Below are 19134 nucleotides of genomic sequence, written 5' to 3' on the forward strand. Positions count from 1 at the left end.
AGAAGAGCTAAGGAAAAGTCTACATTGTAAATTTATCTCTTAATATATTTAGGGAACATGGTTCCATGTTTACACAAATTCATGGAGTGAGAAAATATGAAGTAGGAAGAAGTGAAAAAATTTAAAACATATTTCTGCAGATTACTGTATCACACAAAATCAAACAATCAAATATGCAAAAAACATAAAGAATCATCACTGGGAATTGTGTGAGGAAGATGTGCACTTTATTATAACTGGAATAATGCGTACTGCAACACCTTTCTGAGAGCGTGCTTGATCTCCCTGTTCCTCATGCTGTAGATTATAGGGTTCAGTGTTGGAGGAACCACTGCATACAGAAGTGCCACCGACAGATCCAGGAGTGGGGAGGAGACAGAGGGAGGCTTCAGGTGGGAAAAAAAGGCAGTACTGAGAAATAGGGAGACCACGGCCAGGTGAGGGAGGCACGTGGAGAAGGCTTTGTGCCGTCCATGCTCAGAGGGCATCCTCAGCACGGCAAGGAAGATCTGCACATAGGACACAACTATGAAAACAAAGCACCCAAAGGCTAAACTGGTAGTAAAAATGATAACCAAAACTTCCCTGAGATTTGATTCTGAGCAGGAGAGCTTGAGGATCTGTGGGATTTCGCAGAAAAACTGGTTGACAACATTGCCTTGGCAGAGAGGCAGTGAAAACGTACTGGCAGTGTGCAGCAGGGAATTGAGAAGCCCAGCGCCCCAGGCAGCTGCTGCCATGGTGGCACAAGCTCTGCTGTCCATCAAGGTCCCGTAGTGCAGGGGCTTGCAGATGGCAACGTAGCGGTCATAGGACATGATGGTGAGAAGGGAATATTCTGCTGAGATGAAGAATGCAAAGAAAAAGATCTGTGCAGCACATCCTGCGTAGGAGATGGCCCTGGTGTCCCAGAGGGTGTTGGCCATGGCTTTGGGGAGAGTGGTGGAGATGCAGCCCAGGTCGAGGAGGGCCAGGTTGAGCAGGAAGAAGTACATGGGGGTGTGCAGGCGGCGGTCGCAGGCTACGGCTGTGCTGATGAGGCCGTTGCCCAGGAGGGCAGCCAGGTAGATGCCCAGCAAGAGCCAGAAGTGCAGGAGCTGCAGCTGCCGCGTGTCTGCCAACGACAGCAGGAGGAACTCGCTGATGGAGCTGCTGTTGGTCATCTGCTGTTCCTGGGTTTGGAGTCCTGTTCAGAGTGCAGAAGGTAATGACAAGTTCAGAACATTCTCAGAGACACTCCTCGTGGTATAATATGACGTGTTTTCATTCTCCTACAACAATGTAGATTTAGCACCATTACTTGCATTTAATTTCATGTAGTTCAGCATTCCTTAAGCAGAAGCAGCATTTGGAGCTCTAACCTTCCTCTTATTTCCTTTTTTTATCCAGTCTCCCTGGATATTTTCATCTGTTTCATGTGTTTCATATCTTTACCCCAACTGCTCTTACAACCCCAAACCCAGCCTCTGTGCTGTTCAACTTCACTTAGAAAAAGCTGCCTGTTCCCAGGTTAGAGTGAATTATTCATGTCTGCTAAAAAATATGATAAATTCAATTGCTTCCATGATTTGCGAAAGGGGAGACTGAAAGAATATCATGTGTGACTGTACAGAAAACAAGCAATTGATTGAAGATAAATTCTCAGAGCTGTGACAGCCAGTTTTAGATTTCTTCCCTTTTGCCTTTACTCAGAACAGGAGATGGAAAATCCCTGCCTTGGATCTCCTCTTGCAAAGGACCCTCACAAACATCCTGCTGTACAGTGGAGCTGTGATCCCCCTGCCCCAGGCAGCAGCTGTGGCAGCACAAGCCCTGCCGGGGGGCTCCTTCCCCCCACACGTCTCCCCGCAGCACCCTGGGCAGCTCCCCGGGCAGGCTGAGTGCTGAGCCTGGCAGGCGGCAGAGTCCCATAGCCGGCACACAGCCCCTGGGGCACAGCAGGGACCCTGCTCTGCACGACAGCCCGGGGCACCCGCCTGCAGCCCTCAGGGCTGTGCTCTGATGCTGCAGCACAGAAGCCCTCAGCTGGAGCAGAAGGCTTTGTCCACAGTAAAGAAACATGCAGTGTCTGAAGCCAGATCTGCTACTGAATGTCCCATTTATAGTTAACCCTCTATGAAAGCCATCTGCATGGCCTGAAATGAGACTTACCTTGTCATGGTCTGTCAGCAATGTTCCTGCAGTGAGCTCAGATGGCTGCTCACACCTCACACATCCTGGAAGCTCTCTCCCTTTCTCTCCTCTCCTTCTGTCACCTGCAGGCTGTGCTGTGCACAAGAGCTGCTCCTGGGCACAGCTGTCTCTGCAGCACCACCCACTTTTATGAGCTTCCTGTGTGGGAGCCCAGCCCAGCTGAGCAGCAGAGGATGTCATGTTTATCCTTCCCACTTGTCTCCCCTGAGGTGTCCCTGGGTCCTCATGGCAAACAGCTCCTGAAAGACAACAGCATCATGACTGTACTTTGAAATCTGATGAATTAAACACCAGATTTCTAGTGGTCAGTGACTAATTCCAGACATGTGGTGAGTCCTCCCAGAGAGTGTTTGCTGAAACTAAATGGGCACACAGACAAGGACACAATAGCATAGAATCATAGAATCACCAAGGTTGGCAAAGACCTACAAGATCATCCAGTCCAGCTGTTCACCTATCACCAATAGCTCCCACTATTCCATGTCCTTCAACACAGTATCCATTCATTCCTTGAACACCTCCAGGGTCCGTGAATCCACCACACCCCTGGGAAGTCCATTCCACGTCCCAAAGTGCAGGACACAGCATTTGGTCTTGTTGAACCTCATCCCATTGGCTTCAGTCCAGCTCTCCAGCCTGTCCAGATTCCGCTGTAGGGCCTTTCTAACCCCAGGCAGATCCACACTCCCAGCCAATTTGGTGTCATCTGCAAACTTACTTAGGTTTCACTCGATGCCCTCATCTAGGTCAACAATAAAGAAACTGAAGAGGAAAGTCACCAGCACTGACCTCTGGGGAACACCAAGTAGGTGCACAGGTAGGCATCCAGGCGGGTCTTGACTATCTCCAGACAAGCTGGAGACTCCACAACCCCGTTGGGCAGCCTGTTCCAGTGCTCCGTCACCCTCACTGTAAAATATTTCTTGCACACATTCATGCAGAACGTCCTGTGCTCCAGTTTCTGGCCATTTCCCCTTGTCCTGTCTCCACACACGGATGAAAAGAGTCTGGACTCGCCACTTTGCCACCAACCTCAGATATTTATCGACCTGAATCTGGTCCCCTCTCAGTCTTCTTTTCTCAAGGCTAAACATACACAGTTCTCATAGCTTTTCTTCATAGGGGAGATGCTTCAGTCCCTTCAAAATCTTTGTAGCCCTTTGCTGCACTCTTTCCAAGAGATCCATGTCTTTTTTGTACTGGTGAGCCCAGAACTGGACACAGTACTCCAGATGAGGCCTTACCAAGGCAGACTAGAGGCGAAGGATCACCTCCCTCGACCCCCTGGCCACCCTATTTGTATGCAGCCCAGAATGCCATTGGCCTTTTTGGCCATGAGGGCACACTGCTGGCTCATAGCCAACCTGTCATCCATCAGGACACCCAGGTCCATCTCTGCAGAGCTCCTCTGCAGCAGCTCATCCCCCAGCCTGTCCTGGTGCATGCAATTATTCCTCCCTAGGTGCAAGACTCTACACTTGCTTTTGTTAAACCTCAACTGGTTTCTTACTGCCCAGCTCACCAGCCTGTCCAGGTCTCATTGAATGGCAGCAGAGCATTCAGGCGTGTCAGCCAATCCTCCCAACTTCGTGTCATCAGCAAACTTGCTGACGGTGGCCACTATCCACATGTCAAGGTCACTGATGATGATGTTGAACAGGACCAGACCCAGCACCGACCCCTGGGGAACACGGCTACATACAGATCACAAACTGGACTCTGCACCACCAATGACGACCCTCTGTGTTCTGCCAGTCACACAGTTCGCAACCCACCTCAGTGTCCACTCATCTATCCCACACTTCCTCAGCTTTGTTATAAGGATGTCATGGGAGACAGTATCAAATGCCTTGCTGAAATCAAGGTAGACGACGTCCACTGATCTCCCCCCATCCACCCAGCCATGGAAAATGTCATAGAAGGCCACCAGGTTGGTTGAGCATGACCTCCCCTTGGTGGACACATGCTGACTACTCCTGATAACCTCCTTTTCTTCCAGCTGTCTGGAGATGGCATCCAGCACAAGCTGTTCCATCACCTTTCAAGGGACTGAGGTGAGGCAGCCTAGCCTATAATAACCCAGATCTTCCTTCTTGCCCGTTTTGAAGAACGGAGTGACATTGGCTGTCCTCCAGTCTTCAGGCACTTCCCCCATTCTCCAAGACCTCTCAAAGATTACAGAGAGCAGTTCAGCAATCACCTCTGCCAGCTCTCTCAGCACTTACAGATGCACCCCATCAGGTCCCATGGATTTTTGGACCTTAGTGCTGTTTAGGCGCACACAGACCAGCTTTTCCCTGACTAAAGGCAAGTCTTCATTCCTCAGACCCTCTCACTAATCTCCAGGCTCTGGGATTCCTTTGGGAGAGCTTTTTTACTGAAGACAGATGCAAAGAATGCCTTCAGTATCTCCAGCGTCTCAGCATCCCCCGTTACCAGAATACTGCCCTCACTTAGTAGGGTACCCACTGTCCCCCCTGTCTCCCTAGTCTTCCTTTTATTCATAACATACTTTAAAAATAAATAAATAAATAAAAATATTATTATTATTATTATTATTATTTTTAATGAGTGTCAACCAATTTATGTAATACTATGTTCTGCTTGCAAGGAACTGTGTGAGAGAGGTGGGCCAATCAGGGCTGGTTCTGCATTGAGGTGTTTATAACTGGACAATACAGACTGTTAATGGAAAGATAAATGGTAGTAAGGGTGTATATGGGATCTAAAAACCAGTATTGTTTGACAAACTGTTTTGATGGTATATAAAAGTGTAATTGTTAATAATATGTGCAAGAGTAATAGAGGGTATGTGGAAATGTAAATGAGGGTACAAATAGTGGAATAGTTTACAGAGGAAAAAGGGATAAAGAGGAAGTGAGTTTATCTGCACAGACATGACAGCAACCCCCCACACCCTTCCCCTGTGAGCAGAGCAAAGCAGAGACACAGTCCCCATGTATCATGTAGTGTTATTCTACTTAGAAAATGGGTGAGATCACAACAGAAGAGGCAGATCTCCTCTCCATCTGTGGCATACTCTGGAGTTCAAGGCATTGCAAAGCTATGGCCCGTCTACATTCTTGCACTGATGACACTTTAGTTTGTTCTGGGCTCTCATTTCAATGGCATCTACTTAAGTCTGGGGTCATGCCAGATGACAGGAAGCTGGCAAATGTTGTCTCATTGTAAGGAAGAGCGAGAAAGATGACACGGGCAATTATGGACCTGTCAGTCTCACTCCAGAGCCTGATAAAATTATGGAGACAATGATGGTGGGAGTGACTGAAAAACAGCTGAAGGACAATTCTGACACTTGTCACAGCCAAAACAACTTTCTGAATGGGAGGTCCTGTTTAACTTATGGTCCATTTCTGACAAGGTTACCCACTTAGCTGACCAAGGGAAGTCAGTTGATGTTATCCTTGAGGATTTCTGTAGAGCTTCTGATACTGTTTCTCACAGCACCCTCCTGGACAGAATGTCCAGCATACGGTTAGACAGAAACAGGATGTGGTCAGTGAGCAGTTGGCCAATAAGTCAGGCCCAAAGGATTATAGCCAATGGGTTCCATAGGGCTGGTAGTTGGTCACTATCAGGGTACCCCAGGGTTCAATTTTAGGGCCACTTCTCTTTCATGTATTTGTGGATGACCTGCACGCAGGACTTGAAGATGTTCTGAGCAAGTTTGCTGGTTGGAGGTGTTGTTGCCTCCACTGAGGGTGGAGAGGTCTTGCAGAGACATGTGAACAAGTCAGAGAAGTGGGTACCAGTTGGTACTATGCACCAAGTGCATAAAGTATAACAGGAGCCTGATTGTGCACCTGGGTAGGGGCAACCCTGGACATACACATTGACTGGATATGAGACACTGGAGAGAAGTCTGACTGAAAAGGATTGGGGGTCCTGGTCAGCATCAAATTGAACGTGAGTCAGCAGTGTGCCCAGGCAGCCAGGAAGGACAGCGGTCCCACAGAGCACAGGAAACAAGGTATTGCTTGGTGGGTAACAGAAAGAATCGTGCATCTCTGCTTTGCATTTCTGCAGCCTCACCTGGAGCACTGGGTGAACTTCTGGGCACCGCAGTATGCAAAGAACATCAAACTATGGGGGGGTGTGCAAAAGAGGGCACTGGAACTGAGAGATCAGAAGTTCAGAGTTTCATTGGGATTGACTACATGATCAGATTGGGCCTTTCTTACGTCCCACATCCTGTGATGAGACACAGGGCACACATGGGACATGAACCTCACAGTGTCCTTGCACCACATGCAGAGCCTGGGATCTTCTGTCCTTCCGTCTTTCATTTGACATCATACAATTCTCCATTTCCTGCCCCAGGAAGGGCCCTGAGCCAACATGAGGGACAGGATCTCCCTGCCAAGTCTGGAGATCAAGGTTTGGCCTTTCTGCTTCATAAGACAAAGGGGGAGTTTCTCAGCATCAGAGCCACCATGCCAGTGCCTTTGCCTGCCTGTAGTTGTGGCTTCCAATTATCTGCTCTAACAAGTCCCTTGGGAAGCTGGCTTGTTAATGTTCCTCAGTGGGCCCATTAATACTACAAGTAACTTCACTGTTACTTCTGACTTTGTCTTGTTGAGCACTTTGTGCAAACTTCTCTCTGCACTGGAGGTTGATGGACTCAGCAACAAATGCCGCCTGGGGCTCCTTACCACCTAAAGAGCCTCCTGAGCCTTGTGCCTTCCTGTCATTCTCTTCAGTTTTCAGAACTTGTTCAGCAAAATGGAGAGATATCTGGAGAGAGCTTAAAGAGGAATAATCCAGCAGACATTTATTGTCTCTTTATTTATAGTTGTGTTCAAACAAGACATTAAAGCAGCACTGTGCAACTGATGTCAATCCAGGATGCCCCCACTGAGTTCTATTCTGTTTCTGTGTGGACAAAGTTGCTCCTCAACCTCCCCATCCTGTTTCTACTCACATTGGCCCCATGGGACTTGCATCACTGTTCCTCACATCACTCTTCTCCTCTGCCGTCACCCGCTCAGTGTTAAACCTGCTTTGCACCAACTCCCTCTGTCTTTCCACAGAGAACCTGCTGCACATGGGCAAGGAAGGGATTCTCTTTTTTTTCGGCCAACAAACAGCAGGAAAAGTGATGCAATAGAATGAACAGTAAAACACAGTGATCAACTGCATGTTTTGTCCCAGCTGCTTCTATTGAGGTTTGTCTGTCACAGGGAATGGTTGTACAAGAAATGAGTTAGACACAGGCAGGAAGGGATAGATAGAATCACAGTGAAGGATTTGGCAATAGAGTCCATCAGAATTTTGAGGAATGGAGCGAATTCTATTAATCTCCCTGGGATAGATCAGCCAGGTAGTTGGGAGGTATCAACTTAAAACTGAACAGGACTTGTGAGTATTTCACACACTGAGAAGGGTTAACATATTCTCATTGATTTCTATCTTCAACTCTTTCCTTCACCTTTACTGACATTAATGAAGATATTTCAGACTTTGTGCTTTAAAAAGAAAGAGAAAGAGGAAAAGAAGAAAAAGAAAAGGAATTGATAGGAAGGGATAGATAGGATCACGGTGAAGGAGTTGACAACACAGTCCATCCGATTTTGGAGAGATGGATCAAATTTGAGTAATCCCCCTGAAAGTCAGAAATCAGACAGATAATAATTGGGAGGTATCTGACTGAACAAAATGCAAGGGATGGAGAAATCTGGAGGGCAGTGGGAGGAGCGTGTGTCCAGATGGCCTGCTGAAAACGTGGCCTTAACCACGGCCATTTATTTAGGACAGCTGGAGACACCTGGAGGATGAGGGACATCAAATAGGCAGCAGGGAAGAGCAGCGGCGGACGCCGGGCTTTAGTCACAGGGTGTTGGCACTGGCACCGCTGTCTGTGTCCCTGAACATGAAGGCATCTGTGTCCTGCAAACACGGCTCTGGAAAAGATCATAGATACAGGAAAAGAAAAACAGACAAAAAATCCCCTCAAAGACTCCTATTTACAACTCCAAATGGACAGGACACATGAGATTTTCTCATGTTGAGAAGGGTTAACACATTTTCATTGATTTCTATCTTTGTCTTCAATTCTTTCTCTCAGTTTTATTGACATTTATGATCATCATTTAAGCTTACAGCCTCAACATTAATTAAATAATTAATAAAAAGACATCCATTTGCGTCTTGCACATGGCCTGATGCCCCTTTGACCTTCACAATTACCCGCAGACCTTCCTTGGCGGAGAGTATGAGATCCAGCAGAGCACCTCTCCTCTTTGGTTCCACCACGGCTTGGTCAAGAAGCTGCCATCTGTGCTCTCCTCAGATCTCCTGGATGGCACATGCCCTGCTGTGCTGTCCCTGCAGCAGATACTGGAGTGAAAAAGGCCCCTAAAGGGGATACGGGCCTGACAACATCAGGATCCCATCTGCCTGCAAACGGCACCTTCCACTTGCTCTTCCTGATCAAGAAGCTGGGAACAGGCACTGTTGGTCTCCTCTGTTTGCCATTTCCATTAGCTCTGACCTGGCTGCTCTGCCATCCCCAGGCAGAGCTCAGTGCACTCTCACAGACGGCAGTCTCCCTTCCTTGTCTCTGTGCCCATCCACTGTAAAGACTTGGTATCCCCCTTCTGCTACAGTGCAGATGTGGAAGCCATTTAACTGTGTCTCTGTGGCCCAAACAAGAGCTCAGGCCTGCAACTCTGCAAATATTTCTGGCTCATCATGTGTTGATGCTCTCATTAGTGCAAAACCCACAGAAGTAAACATCCTGATTGGAAAGCATCTTTGGACATAGCCTGACTGGACAGCTCATCTATGGTATTAATGTGCAGAAGGTGCCACACAGGCATTAGTCCCACTGTGGGTCTAGGAGTTGATGTAGCAGCAAGGACACTCCTAGGGCATGGCTTTCCTGAAGGCCCTGTGCTGCATTTGCAGCTGCATGTGTGTGGGACAGCCCAGAGAAGTGGCACAACACGAGGCTGCTTCCGATGCCATTCACCTGAGAGCCCACAGAAAACTGAGGTTATGTCTGTTGATGAATAACAACATATGTTAGCTTTGTGTTGCCTTGAGCTCCTGAACATGCAGCAGATGGAGAACAGAGAAAGATCTGGCTCTTCTTTTGTGAGCTCATCCATTTAGTTAGCTGAGAAATTTTGCATACTCTGGTGAGATGGGTGACAAAGGCACTTTGAGGTCATTTACGATGACCAGAAATACTTCTTTCCCCTCTCTGGCCCTCAGCTGATGCTCAGGAAGGAGGTTTCTATCTCAGGAATTTCCCACATGGTTTACAACTCTGTCACACATCAAGGAGCAGCCCAGACACCTTGGGCATCACCCAGCTTCTGTGTGTGAGCAACTGCCTTTGTGCTATATGACCGAGGACTCAGAGCAGGAGCTCACATGCAGGCAACTCCTTGAGCACATCAGAACAGAACCAGAGGAATCCCAGCTCCTGTGTGTCCATGGGGAGCTGAATCCCATTTCAGCCACGAGGTTTCCCTTTAGGGTTGAGATGCCTGCAGTAACTCAGCTGGATCATTGCCCTGCACAGGGCAAGTCCACCCCTCGCTGTCCTTGTCTGTGTTCCCTTATTGTTTCATCAAACTACCTCTGGTAGGACTCCTCATGTGTCTGGAATTTTTCACTGACCACTGGACATCAGGTGTTTAATTCATCAGATTTCAAAGCACAGTCATGATGCTGTTGTCTTTCAGGAGTTGTTGGCCAAGAAGACCCAGGGACATCTCAGGGGAGACGAGTGGGAAGGATAAACACGATGTCCTCTGCTGCTGAGCTGGGCCGGGCTCCTGGGACACAGGGAGCTCATACAAGTGGGCAGTGCTGCAGAGAGACAGCTGTGTCCAGGAGCAGCTCTTGTGCACAGCACAGCCTGCAGGTGACAGAAGGAGAGGAGAGAAAGGGAAGAGAGCTTGCAGGATGTGTACGGTGTGAGCAGCCTTCGGAGCTCGCTGCAGGAGCATTGCTGACAGATCATGACACGGTAAGCCTCACTGCAGACCATGAGCTGCTTTTCATAGAGGGTTATCTAAACTGGGACATTTTGTTGCAGATCAGGCTGCAGGCACTGAGTGTTTCTTTACTGTGGAAAAAGCCTTCTGCTTGAGCTGAGGGCTTCTGTGCTGCAGTGTCAGAGCACAGCCCTGAGTGCTGCGTGTCCCAGCACGGCTGCAGGCGGTGCAGCCAGGACTAAAGTTGGATGCTCAGAGCAGGGTCCCTGCTGTGACCCAGGGGCTGTGTGCTGGGTAAGGGACATTGTGGCTTGTCAGGATCAGCACTCAACTTGAACAAGGAGTCGCCTTGGCAAGCCACGACCCAAGGTAGGAATTTTCTTTTTTTTTTTTTTTTTTTTTTTTTTTTTTTTTTTTTTTTCTTAGTTAAGAAATGGAAAAGGATTGGAAGCAGAAATCTGAAGGGGGCTGTTTGTTTTGTGAACTGTCACACGTGATGTGTTTTCATCCTCTCCTTTCAGGGAGAGGAACCTTATAAAGGGTGGAAGTAGTTGAAATTATCATTTTTTGTTGATAAGAATAATGCACTTATATTGCAAATAGGCAGGTTTCCTGAACAGAAAGTGAAGGGCACAGTGGTTGGGCTTGAGGGCTTTAAGAGCAGTGAGGGTAAAGATATGAGACATGAAACAGATGAAAAAATCCAATAGATGGGATAAGATTAGAAAATGAGAGGAAGGTAAAAGCTCCTTATGCTTCTTCTGCTTATAGGATGTTGAACTTCATGAAATTAAATTCAAGTTGTGGTGCTAAATGAACACTGACATAGAAGAACAAAAGCATTTCACAGTATAGTAGTAGGAGTGTCTCTGAGAATGGTCTGGACTTGTCATTATCTTCTGCACTCTAAGCGGGACTCCAAGCCCAGGAACAGCAGATGCCCAACAGCAGCTCCATCAGCGAGTTCCTCCTGCTGCCGTTGGCAGACACGCGGCAGCTGCAGCTCCTGCACTTCTGGCTCTTGCTGGGCATCTACCTGGCTGCCCTCCTGGGCAACGGCCTCATCATCACAGCCGTAGCCTGCGACCGCCGCCTGCACACCCCCATGTACTTCTTCCTGCTCAACCTGGCCCTCCTCGACCTGGGCTGCATCTCCACCACTCTCCCCAAAGCCATGGCCAACGCCCTCTGGGACACCAGGGCCATCTCCTACGCAGGATGTGCTGCACAGCTCTTTTTCCTTGCCTTCTTCATGTCAGCAGAGTATTCCCTTCTCACCATCATGGCCTATGACCGCTACGTTGCCATCTGCAAGCCCCTGCACTACGGGACCTTGATGGACAGCAGAGCTTGTGCCACCATGGCAGCAGCTGCCTGGGGCGCTGGGGTTCTCAATTCCCTGCTGCACACTGCCAGTACGTTTTCACTGCCTCTCTGCCAAGGCAATGTTGTCAACCAGTTTTTCTGTGAAATCCCCCACATCCTCAAGCTCTCCTGCTCAGTTTTCTACCTCAGGGAAGTTGTGTTTCTCTTTTTTGGTTCTAGTTTGGTCTTTGGCTGTTTTGTTTTCATAGTGGTGTCCTATGTGCAGATCTTCATGGCCGTGCTGAGGATGCCCTCTGTGCAGGGACGGCACAAAGCCTTCTCCACGTGCCTCCCTCACCTGGCTGTGGTCTCCCTCTTTCTCTGCACTGCTGTTTTTGCCTACCTGAAGCCTACCTCCATCTCCTCTCCATCCATGGACCTGATGGTGGCAGTTCTGTACTCGGTGGTGCCTCCAGCAGTGAACCCTCTCATCTACAGCATGAGGAACCAGGAGGTCAAAGATGCTGTGAGGAAAGTGATGACCAAATGTGTTTCAAAAGCAGTGAACGGCCGATTTTTTGAATTCATGACTTATAATGCAGCTTTTTACTGAATTAAGTTCTATTTTATTGTTTGTTTGTTTGTGCCATTTTTTTATTTTTTTTTAAGTACTGTAATTTTTTTCATTAAAACATTATTACTCAAATCAGTTCCTATTCAGCTTTGTATTGTATCCCAGACACACTGTACATAAACATAGAATCATTGAATTATCCGGGTTGTAAAAGACCTTGAAGATCATCAAGTCCAACCACAGCCTAACCACTGTACCCTAACTCTAACAACCCTCTGCTAAGTCATATCCCTGAGCTCTCTGTGAACCTTAACAGAATAAAGGACGTGCAGTGACTCTGTCTGTCCTTCTTGTGAGACATTTCTGGTGCTGTCTGAGTCGCATGTTTTCAGAAACCCACAATGCAGCAGGAATCATGCAGCTGTTCATCAAACTGAGTAGTACCTTCAGCCTGCTATAGCTGACGGGCCATCCCTGGGCTCATGGCTGTGGTCTGTGCTTTCAGGTTCACATCTGTCAGTACCGCTGAGAGGCCAGCAGCAGCAGCTGGGTTGCACTTTAGTTATCAGGTCACCTCTTCTTCATTGTCTGTGAAAGCCTGCACAGAACAAATTCTTGGATATGGGTTATCATGTCAGAATCTTCCAAGCTTCTTTCATGGCTTCTTCCATTTTGTACACAGAGGTGGTCTCTGCCTCCAGGATGGACTGTGGTAGAGGAATCCTGCACAAAGGTCTGATAAAGGTTAACTAGAACCTACAAGAGCCATTCTGGAGCACAGGCTGGTAGGTGGAAAGCTGCCCCTAATGAGATGACTAACACAAGGAGGTCAGGTGAAGCCTGGAGAACAGAGTTGGGAGACTGAGGGGAGGGAAGAGGAGCCTACATGCCATGCTCATGACTGTCTGCATCAGCAAACGTGACTGACAGTTTCCACCGCTGAAACACACTTCCCTGTGCCTCACTCTGCCCACATCCAATGTTTGGTCTCCAGAAACATGTAGCAAGCTTTGGTGAATGTCAACAAGTGCAACCCTTTTCTGCTTGGAGGAATTCAGTGGCACACCTTTGCTTCATGTGCACTTCCATGTCAGATTCCGTTCTGTCAGGCTGCCCCTCTGCTGTCATCTGTAACACGATAGCAGTGTTTAATGGGACAATGATGGGAAGGTCCAACCTCTACAGCCACACCTCCAATATCCGCCTCTCATCTTACGACCCACGTGATAAGCGAGGAGGCATTACTTTTGAAGCAGCTCTTATCACTGGAGGTTAGTTGACCTCCCTGTGGCACGGGGTTGGAACTTGGTGATCCTTGGAGTCCCTTCCAACACAAGTCATTCTGTGTTTGATGAATCTCATAAAATATACAATACTGTTAACAAGTAAGTTACAGAACATTAGAATTTTTTTTTTATTTATTTATTTTATTTACAATAGTGACAAAAAATAATAAAAATTTTAAAGCTACTGGGATATTTGTATTATACTATTATTATATTCTGATATATCATAAGTGCAAATATAAATAAATAACCATCACGCAATCAAAGCACAGGACATTTGGGTCCGTGCACTGCTAAGAGATACTGAAAGCACTTGAATGCCAAAAACCAAAGCAGAACCTAAATATGGCTACTCCAGTTTTCTATGGCAATGAAATCTGCTTAAAGGACAGGGGGACTGGAGCGTCTCTCTTTGGATGGCTGCACTCTGTGCCATTCCAGGGGAGAAAAGACAAATTGGCTGCTGGGCAATTACCGGGTCTGCTTCTCAATGACCCACAGGAATTTAAGCAGGTGTCATGGTTTTGTAATTTTTGCTATTGGCATTCCTCATCATAAAATCACGTGGAGCACACAGAGAAGGACTACGCATCCCATTCGTCAGTGGATGGGTACCCAATGGACCTACTGCCCTGTCACCGACATAGATTGATCTAGATAACTCTGTGACTGTTTTTGGTTGAGAATGAATGCATAAGCATAAGATTTTAATGATAGTTAAAAGTTAGTTAGTAGGGAAGAAAAATAAAAAGAATTTCTGTAAGCCAGAGACTGCAAAAGCAGTGCTACGAAGCTTTTCACTTAGATGTTGGTGAGGTGCTGGCACAGGCTGCCCAGAAACACTGTGCATACCCCGTCCTTACCAGTGTTCATGTTCAGGCTGGGTGGCATCCTGAGCAACCTGACCTAGAGCCTGACCTCACTATTGGCTGCAGCAGGGGGTTGGAAATAGGTGACCTTTGAGGCCCTGTGTACTGAAAGGCAGCCACATGGTTTCCTCAGAGCCTTCTGTTCTCCAGGCTCAACAAGCCAAAGTCTCTCAGTCTCTCTCCAAAGGATACGCTCTTGATGCCGGCCTTACAAGTCATTTTGTCCTGATGTCCAAGTTATGTGCCCATCACATGCTATTAGTGTGGTGCCAGTCCAGGGGGTCAACAGGAAGGACACAGACACCAACATAAGGGATAGGCTTCTTTTACTGCCCATTACAATAGCATACAAAAAATAAAGCAGTGTCTGTAGTCAAAAGCAGTAAAGGAAATAAGTGAGGCAGTGGGCCTAACCATTGCTACGTGAGCTCAGTGATTAAGATATATCACCAGCTGACCCAACACTTTCCCATCACTCAGATCCACAGTCACTGGGGAGCTCCATTTGCAATGACGATATGGAGAACCTCTCCCAGCCATGGAGAACTTGTACAGCAATACATCCATCCCACAGATGAGGCATCCACAGCCACTGTAAGCAGGTCCAGCCTTTATACCACTGAATAAACCAATCTAGGTAGCAGTCTGGGGAAATACCTGGTGCCCACCTTCTCCTCTTGGCTTTCTCCACAAAGCCTGGCCAGGGTTCAAGGAGGCGCAAAAAGACTTGTGCTGTCCATGGTGGTGCACCACAGGCTTCTTTGGCAAGACTGTCTGCCCCTCTGCAACATGCTCTTTCCATTACCTAACATGAAAGCAATGCCCCCCTTTGGTCAGACCTGCTGTTGTCATGGAAAAGCAGCGTGACAACACACAGGTTCCAGCAGCCCTGGTGATGTCACTTACACTGGGACTTCCTTTGCCTGCCTCGGGGCCGCAGCCTGTGAGTTTTCCCGGCTTCGCACACTAACCAGCCAAAGCCTGCCATGCTGCATGGATGTGGTCCTTCCAGGCAGAAGCTCTGCTGTGTGTGAGCAACTGCCTCCCTGCTGAAGGACTCAGAGCAGGAGCTCACATGCAGGCAACACCTTGTGCACATCTGAACTGAATCAGAGGGACCCCAGCTCCTGAGGGTCCGTGGGGAGCTGAATCCCATTTCAGCCCCAGGGTTTCCCTCTACGGATGAGACGCCTGCACTGCCTCAGCTGGATCACTGCCCGACATAGGGGAAGACCAACCAGGGGAGCAGACTAAACACCCATGATTCTGGAAGAAATAGTCAGAGACTTACTAGTCCAACTGGACTGTCACAACTGTCCAGATGAGATTCACCCAAGAGTGCTGAGGGAACTGGCAGAGGTGATAGCCAGGCTACTTTCCATCATCTATCAGTGCTCTTTGTTGACTGGTGAGGTCCTAGAAGACTGGAGGCTTGTCACTGTGATTCCCATTTACAAGAAACATTGTAAGGAGGATCCGGGGAATTGTTAACCTGACCTCGGTTCCAGGGAAGGTTATGGAGCAGATTGTCTTGAGGAACTTCATGTGGCATGTGCGGGACAACTGGGGGATCAGGCCTAGCCAGCATGGGTTCATGAAGGGCAGGTCCTGTTGGACCAACCTGATCTGCTTCTATGATCTAGTGACCCATCTGCTGGATGAGGGAAAGGCTGTTGATGTGCTCTACCTAGACTTCAGCAAAGCCTTTGACACTGTCTCCCACATTATTCCCCTGCAGAAGCTGGCAGCCCATGGTTTGGACGGGTACACTCTTGGCTGGGTAAGGAGCTGGCTGAAGGGCCGGGCCCAGAGAGTGGTGGTGAATGGAGTTAAATCCAGCTGGTGACCGGTCACGAGTGGTGTTCCCCAGGGGTTGGTGCTGGGGCCTGTCCTCTTCAACATCTTTATTGATGACCTCGATGGGGGCATTGAGTGCACCCTCAGTAAGTTCGCAGATGACACTAAATTGGCTGGGAGTGTGGATCAGCCTGGGGGTAGCGAGGCCCTACAGAGGGATCTGGACAGGCTGGAGAGCCGGGCTGAAGCCAATGGGATGAGGTTTAACAAGACCAAATGCCAGGTCCTGCATTTTGGCCACAACAAGCCCAGGCAGCGCTATAGGCTTGGGGCGGAGTGGCTGGAGGACTATGTGGAGGAAATGGAGCTGGGGGAACTGATTGATGCACGGCTGAACATGAGCTGACAGTGTGCCTGGGTGGCCAAGAAGGCCAACGGCATCCTGGCTTGTATTAAGAATGGTGTGGTGAGCAGGACTAAGGAAGTCATCCTGCCCCTGTACTCGGCATTGGTGAGGCCTCACCTCGAGTACTGTGTCCAGCTTTGGGCAGCTCAGCACAAGAAGGACATGGAGGTACTGGAGCAGGTCCAGAGAAGGGCAACGAGGCTCATGAAGGCTTGGAGAATCAGCCTTATGAGGAGAGACTAAGGGAGCTGGGACTGTTTAGTCTGCGGAAGAGGAGGCTGAGGGGAGACCTTATTGCCGTCTGCCAGTACCTGAAAGGTTCTTACAGTGAGAGTGGGGCAGGTCTCTTCTCACAAGTGACATGTGACAGGATGAGGGGAAATGGCCTCAAGTTGCGCCAGGGCAAGTTCAGGTTGGACTTTAGAAAACACTTCTTGACAGAAAGGGCAGTTAAACACTGGAATGGGCTCCCAGGAAGGTGGCTGAGTCACCATCACTGGATGTGTTTAAGAGCTGTTTGGATGTGGTGCTCAGGGATACGATTTAGCAGAGGGTTGTTAGAGTTAGGGTACTATGGTTAGGCTGTGGTTGGACTTGATGATCTTCAAAGTCTTTTCCAACGAGGGTAATTCTATGATTCTATGATTCTATGAAGCTTGGAAACTTCTGATGTGATAACCCATATCCAAGAACTTGTTCTGTGCAGGGTCTCACACAGAATGAGCAAGAGGGTACCTGACAACCAACGTGCAAACCAGCTGCTGCTGCTGGCCTCTCAGAGGCACTGGCAGATGTGAGCCTGAAAGCACAGACCCCAGCCAGGAGACCAGGGATGGCCCGTCAGCTGTTGCAGGCTGAAGTCACTGCACATTCTGAAGAACAACCGTGTGCTTCCTGCTGGACTGTGGGTTTCTGAGACCATCCGACCCTGTCAGCTCCAAAAGAAGGATAACAGACAGAGTCACTACATGTCCTTTATTCTGTAAGGTTCACTGAGAGCCTGGTTCGTTATGTACAGTGTGTATGGGCTACACTAGAAAGGTAGAAACTGAGTAGGAATTGATTTGACTAATGATATTTCAGTGAAAAACATTACAGTATATATATATAAAGAATAATAATGAATTACACATATAAAATGAACAGAACAGTCAACAAAAGCGAGCTTGATTTAGAAAAAAGCTGGATTTCATTATAGGAATTCCAAAAGATGGGCAGTTCACAGCTTTTGAAACACATTTAGTAATCACTTTCCTCACTGCATCCTTGACCTCCCTGTTCCTCATGCTGTATATAATAGGGTTCAGTGTTGGGGGCAGTACCGAGTACAGAAGTGCCACCATCAGGTCCATGGATGGGAAGGAGACAGAGGGGGGCTTCAGGTAGGCAAAAAAGCCAGAGATGACAAGCAGGGAGACCACGACCAGGTGAGGGAGGCACGTGGAGAAGGCTTTGTGCCGTCCCTGCTCAGAGGGCATCCTCAGCACAGCAAGGAAGATCTGCAAATATGACACAACTATAAAAACAAAGCAGCCAAAGCCTAAACTGAAAGTAAAAAAGAGAAACACAGCTTCCCTGAGATTTGATTCTGAGCAAGAGAGCTTGAGGATCTGGGGGATCTCACAGAAAAACTGTTTGACAACATTGCCTTGGCAGAGAGGCAGTGAAAACGTACTGGCAGTGTGCAGCAGGGAATTGAGAACCCCAGCGCCCCAGGCAGCTGCTGCCATGGTGGCACAAGCTCTGCTGTCCATCAAGATCCCGTAGTGCAGGGGCTTGCAGATGGCAACGTAGCGGTCATAGGACATGATGGTGAGAAGGGAAAACTCTGCTGAGAGGAAGAAGAGAAAGAAAAAGAGCTGTGCAGCACATCCTTTGTAGGAGATGGCTGAAACTTCAGCATAGGAAGTTCCAAATGAATGTGCACAAGAACTTCTTTACGGTGAGGGTGACAGAGAACTGGAACAGGCTGCCCAGGGAGGTGGTGGAGTCTCCTCTGGAGATATTCAAGACCCACCTGGACGCCTAACTGTGCAACATGTTGTAGGGAGCCTGCTTTGGCAGGGGGTTGATCTCAGAGGTCCCTTCCAACCCCTACAATTCTGTGATTCTGTGATTCTGGAATATTGACAGCAACATTACAAAACCATGACAACAGGGGCAACTGACACTGATACTGCTGCCTCCTGTGATTGACCAAGATCGACTTGGAGGTTTCCCGTTTTGGATTGAGTCTCAGTTTGGAAACTCTATCTCTCCACAGTAGTATTATATAGAGTTGGTTAAGCACAAGCTAAGGCCCAGATAAGCCATTCCTCCTCAGATCTTTCTGAGCTGCACCATCCCTTACTCACTTACTTGCTTCATTTCTCAGGGTCCCACGGCTAATTCAAAAGTAAAATCCCATGACACTGGTGTCCGCACACTTCTAAGCTCTCTCCTAAACCTCTCCATATTCTGCACCACTCTGCATTCTCCGGTTTTGGGGAAGGCTTCCCCCACAGAATGTAAATTACACTTTCAAGGAACGCATTCAGAGGGACTGACAGCATGGTACCTAAGTTGGCACCCTGAGCATGCATAAGGAACTGGGATGAGCATCTGGAGACCAGTCCAAACACTGTATTGTCAGTTACATGAACTAGGATGGACAGGAACCACACAGGTATCTCTATCATGCCCTTAATTGATTATAGGTATGTGCAACTCTGACACAGAACATGAGGAACCAGAGTCA

The 19134-nt window shown here is 48.2% G+C and overlaps 1 protein-coding gene across 1 annotated transcript; it reads right to left on the reverse strand.

The window, feature by feature from the left end:
• Positions 1 to 230: 230 nt before the first annotated feature.
• Positions 231 to 1163, reverse strand: LOC140265150 (olfactory receptor 14J1-like). Its single transcript, XM_072361035.1, has one exon. It carries the CDS (start codon positions 1161 to 1163, stop codon positions 231 to 233), a length of 933 nt encoding a protein of 310 aa, XP_072217136.1.
• Between the last annotated feature and the right edge of the window lie 17971 nt (positions 1164 to 19134).

The sequence above is a fragment of the Excalfactoria chinensis genome, unplaced genomic scaffold, assembly GCF_039878825.1.
Source record: "Excalfactoria chinensis isolate bCotChi1 unplaced genomic scaffold, bCotChi1.hap2 Scaffold_68, whole genome shotgun sequence".
NCBI classification, from domain to species: Eukaryota; Metazoa; Chordata; class Aves; order Galliformes; family Phasianidae; genus Excalfactoria; species Excalfactoria chinensis.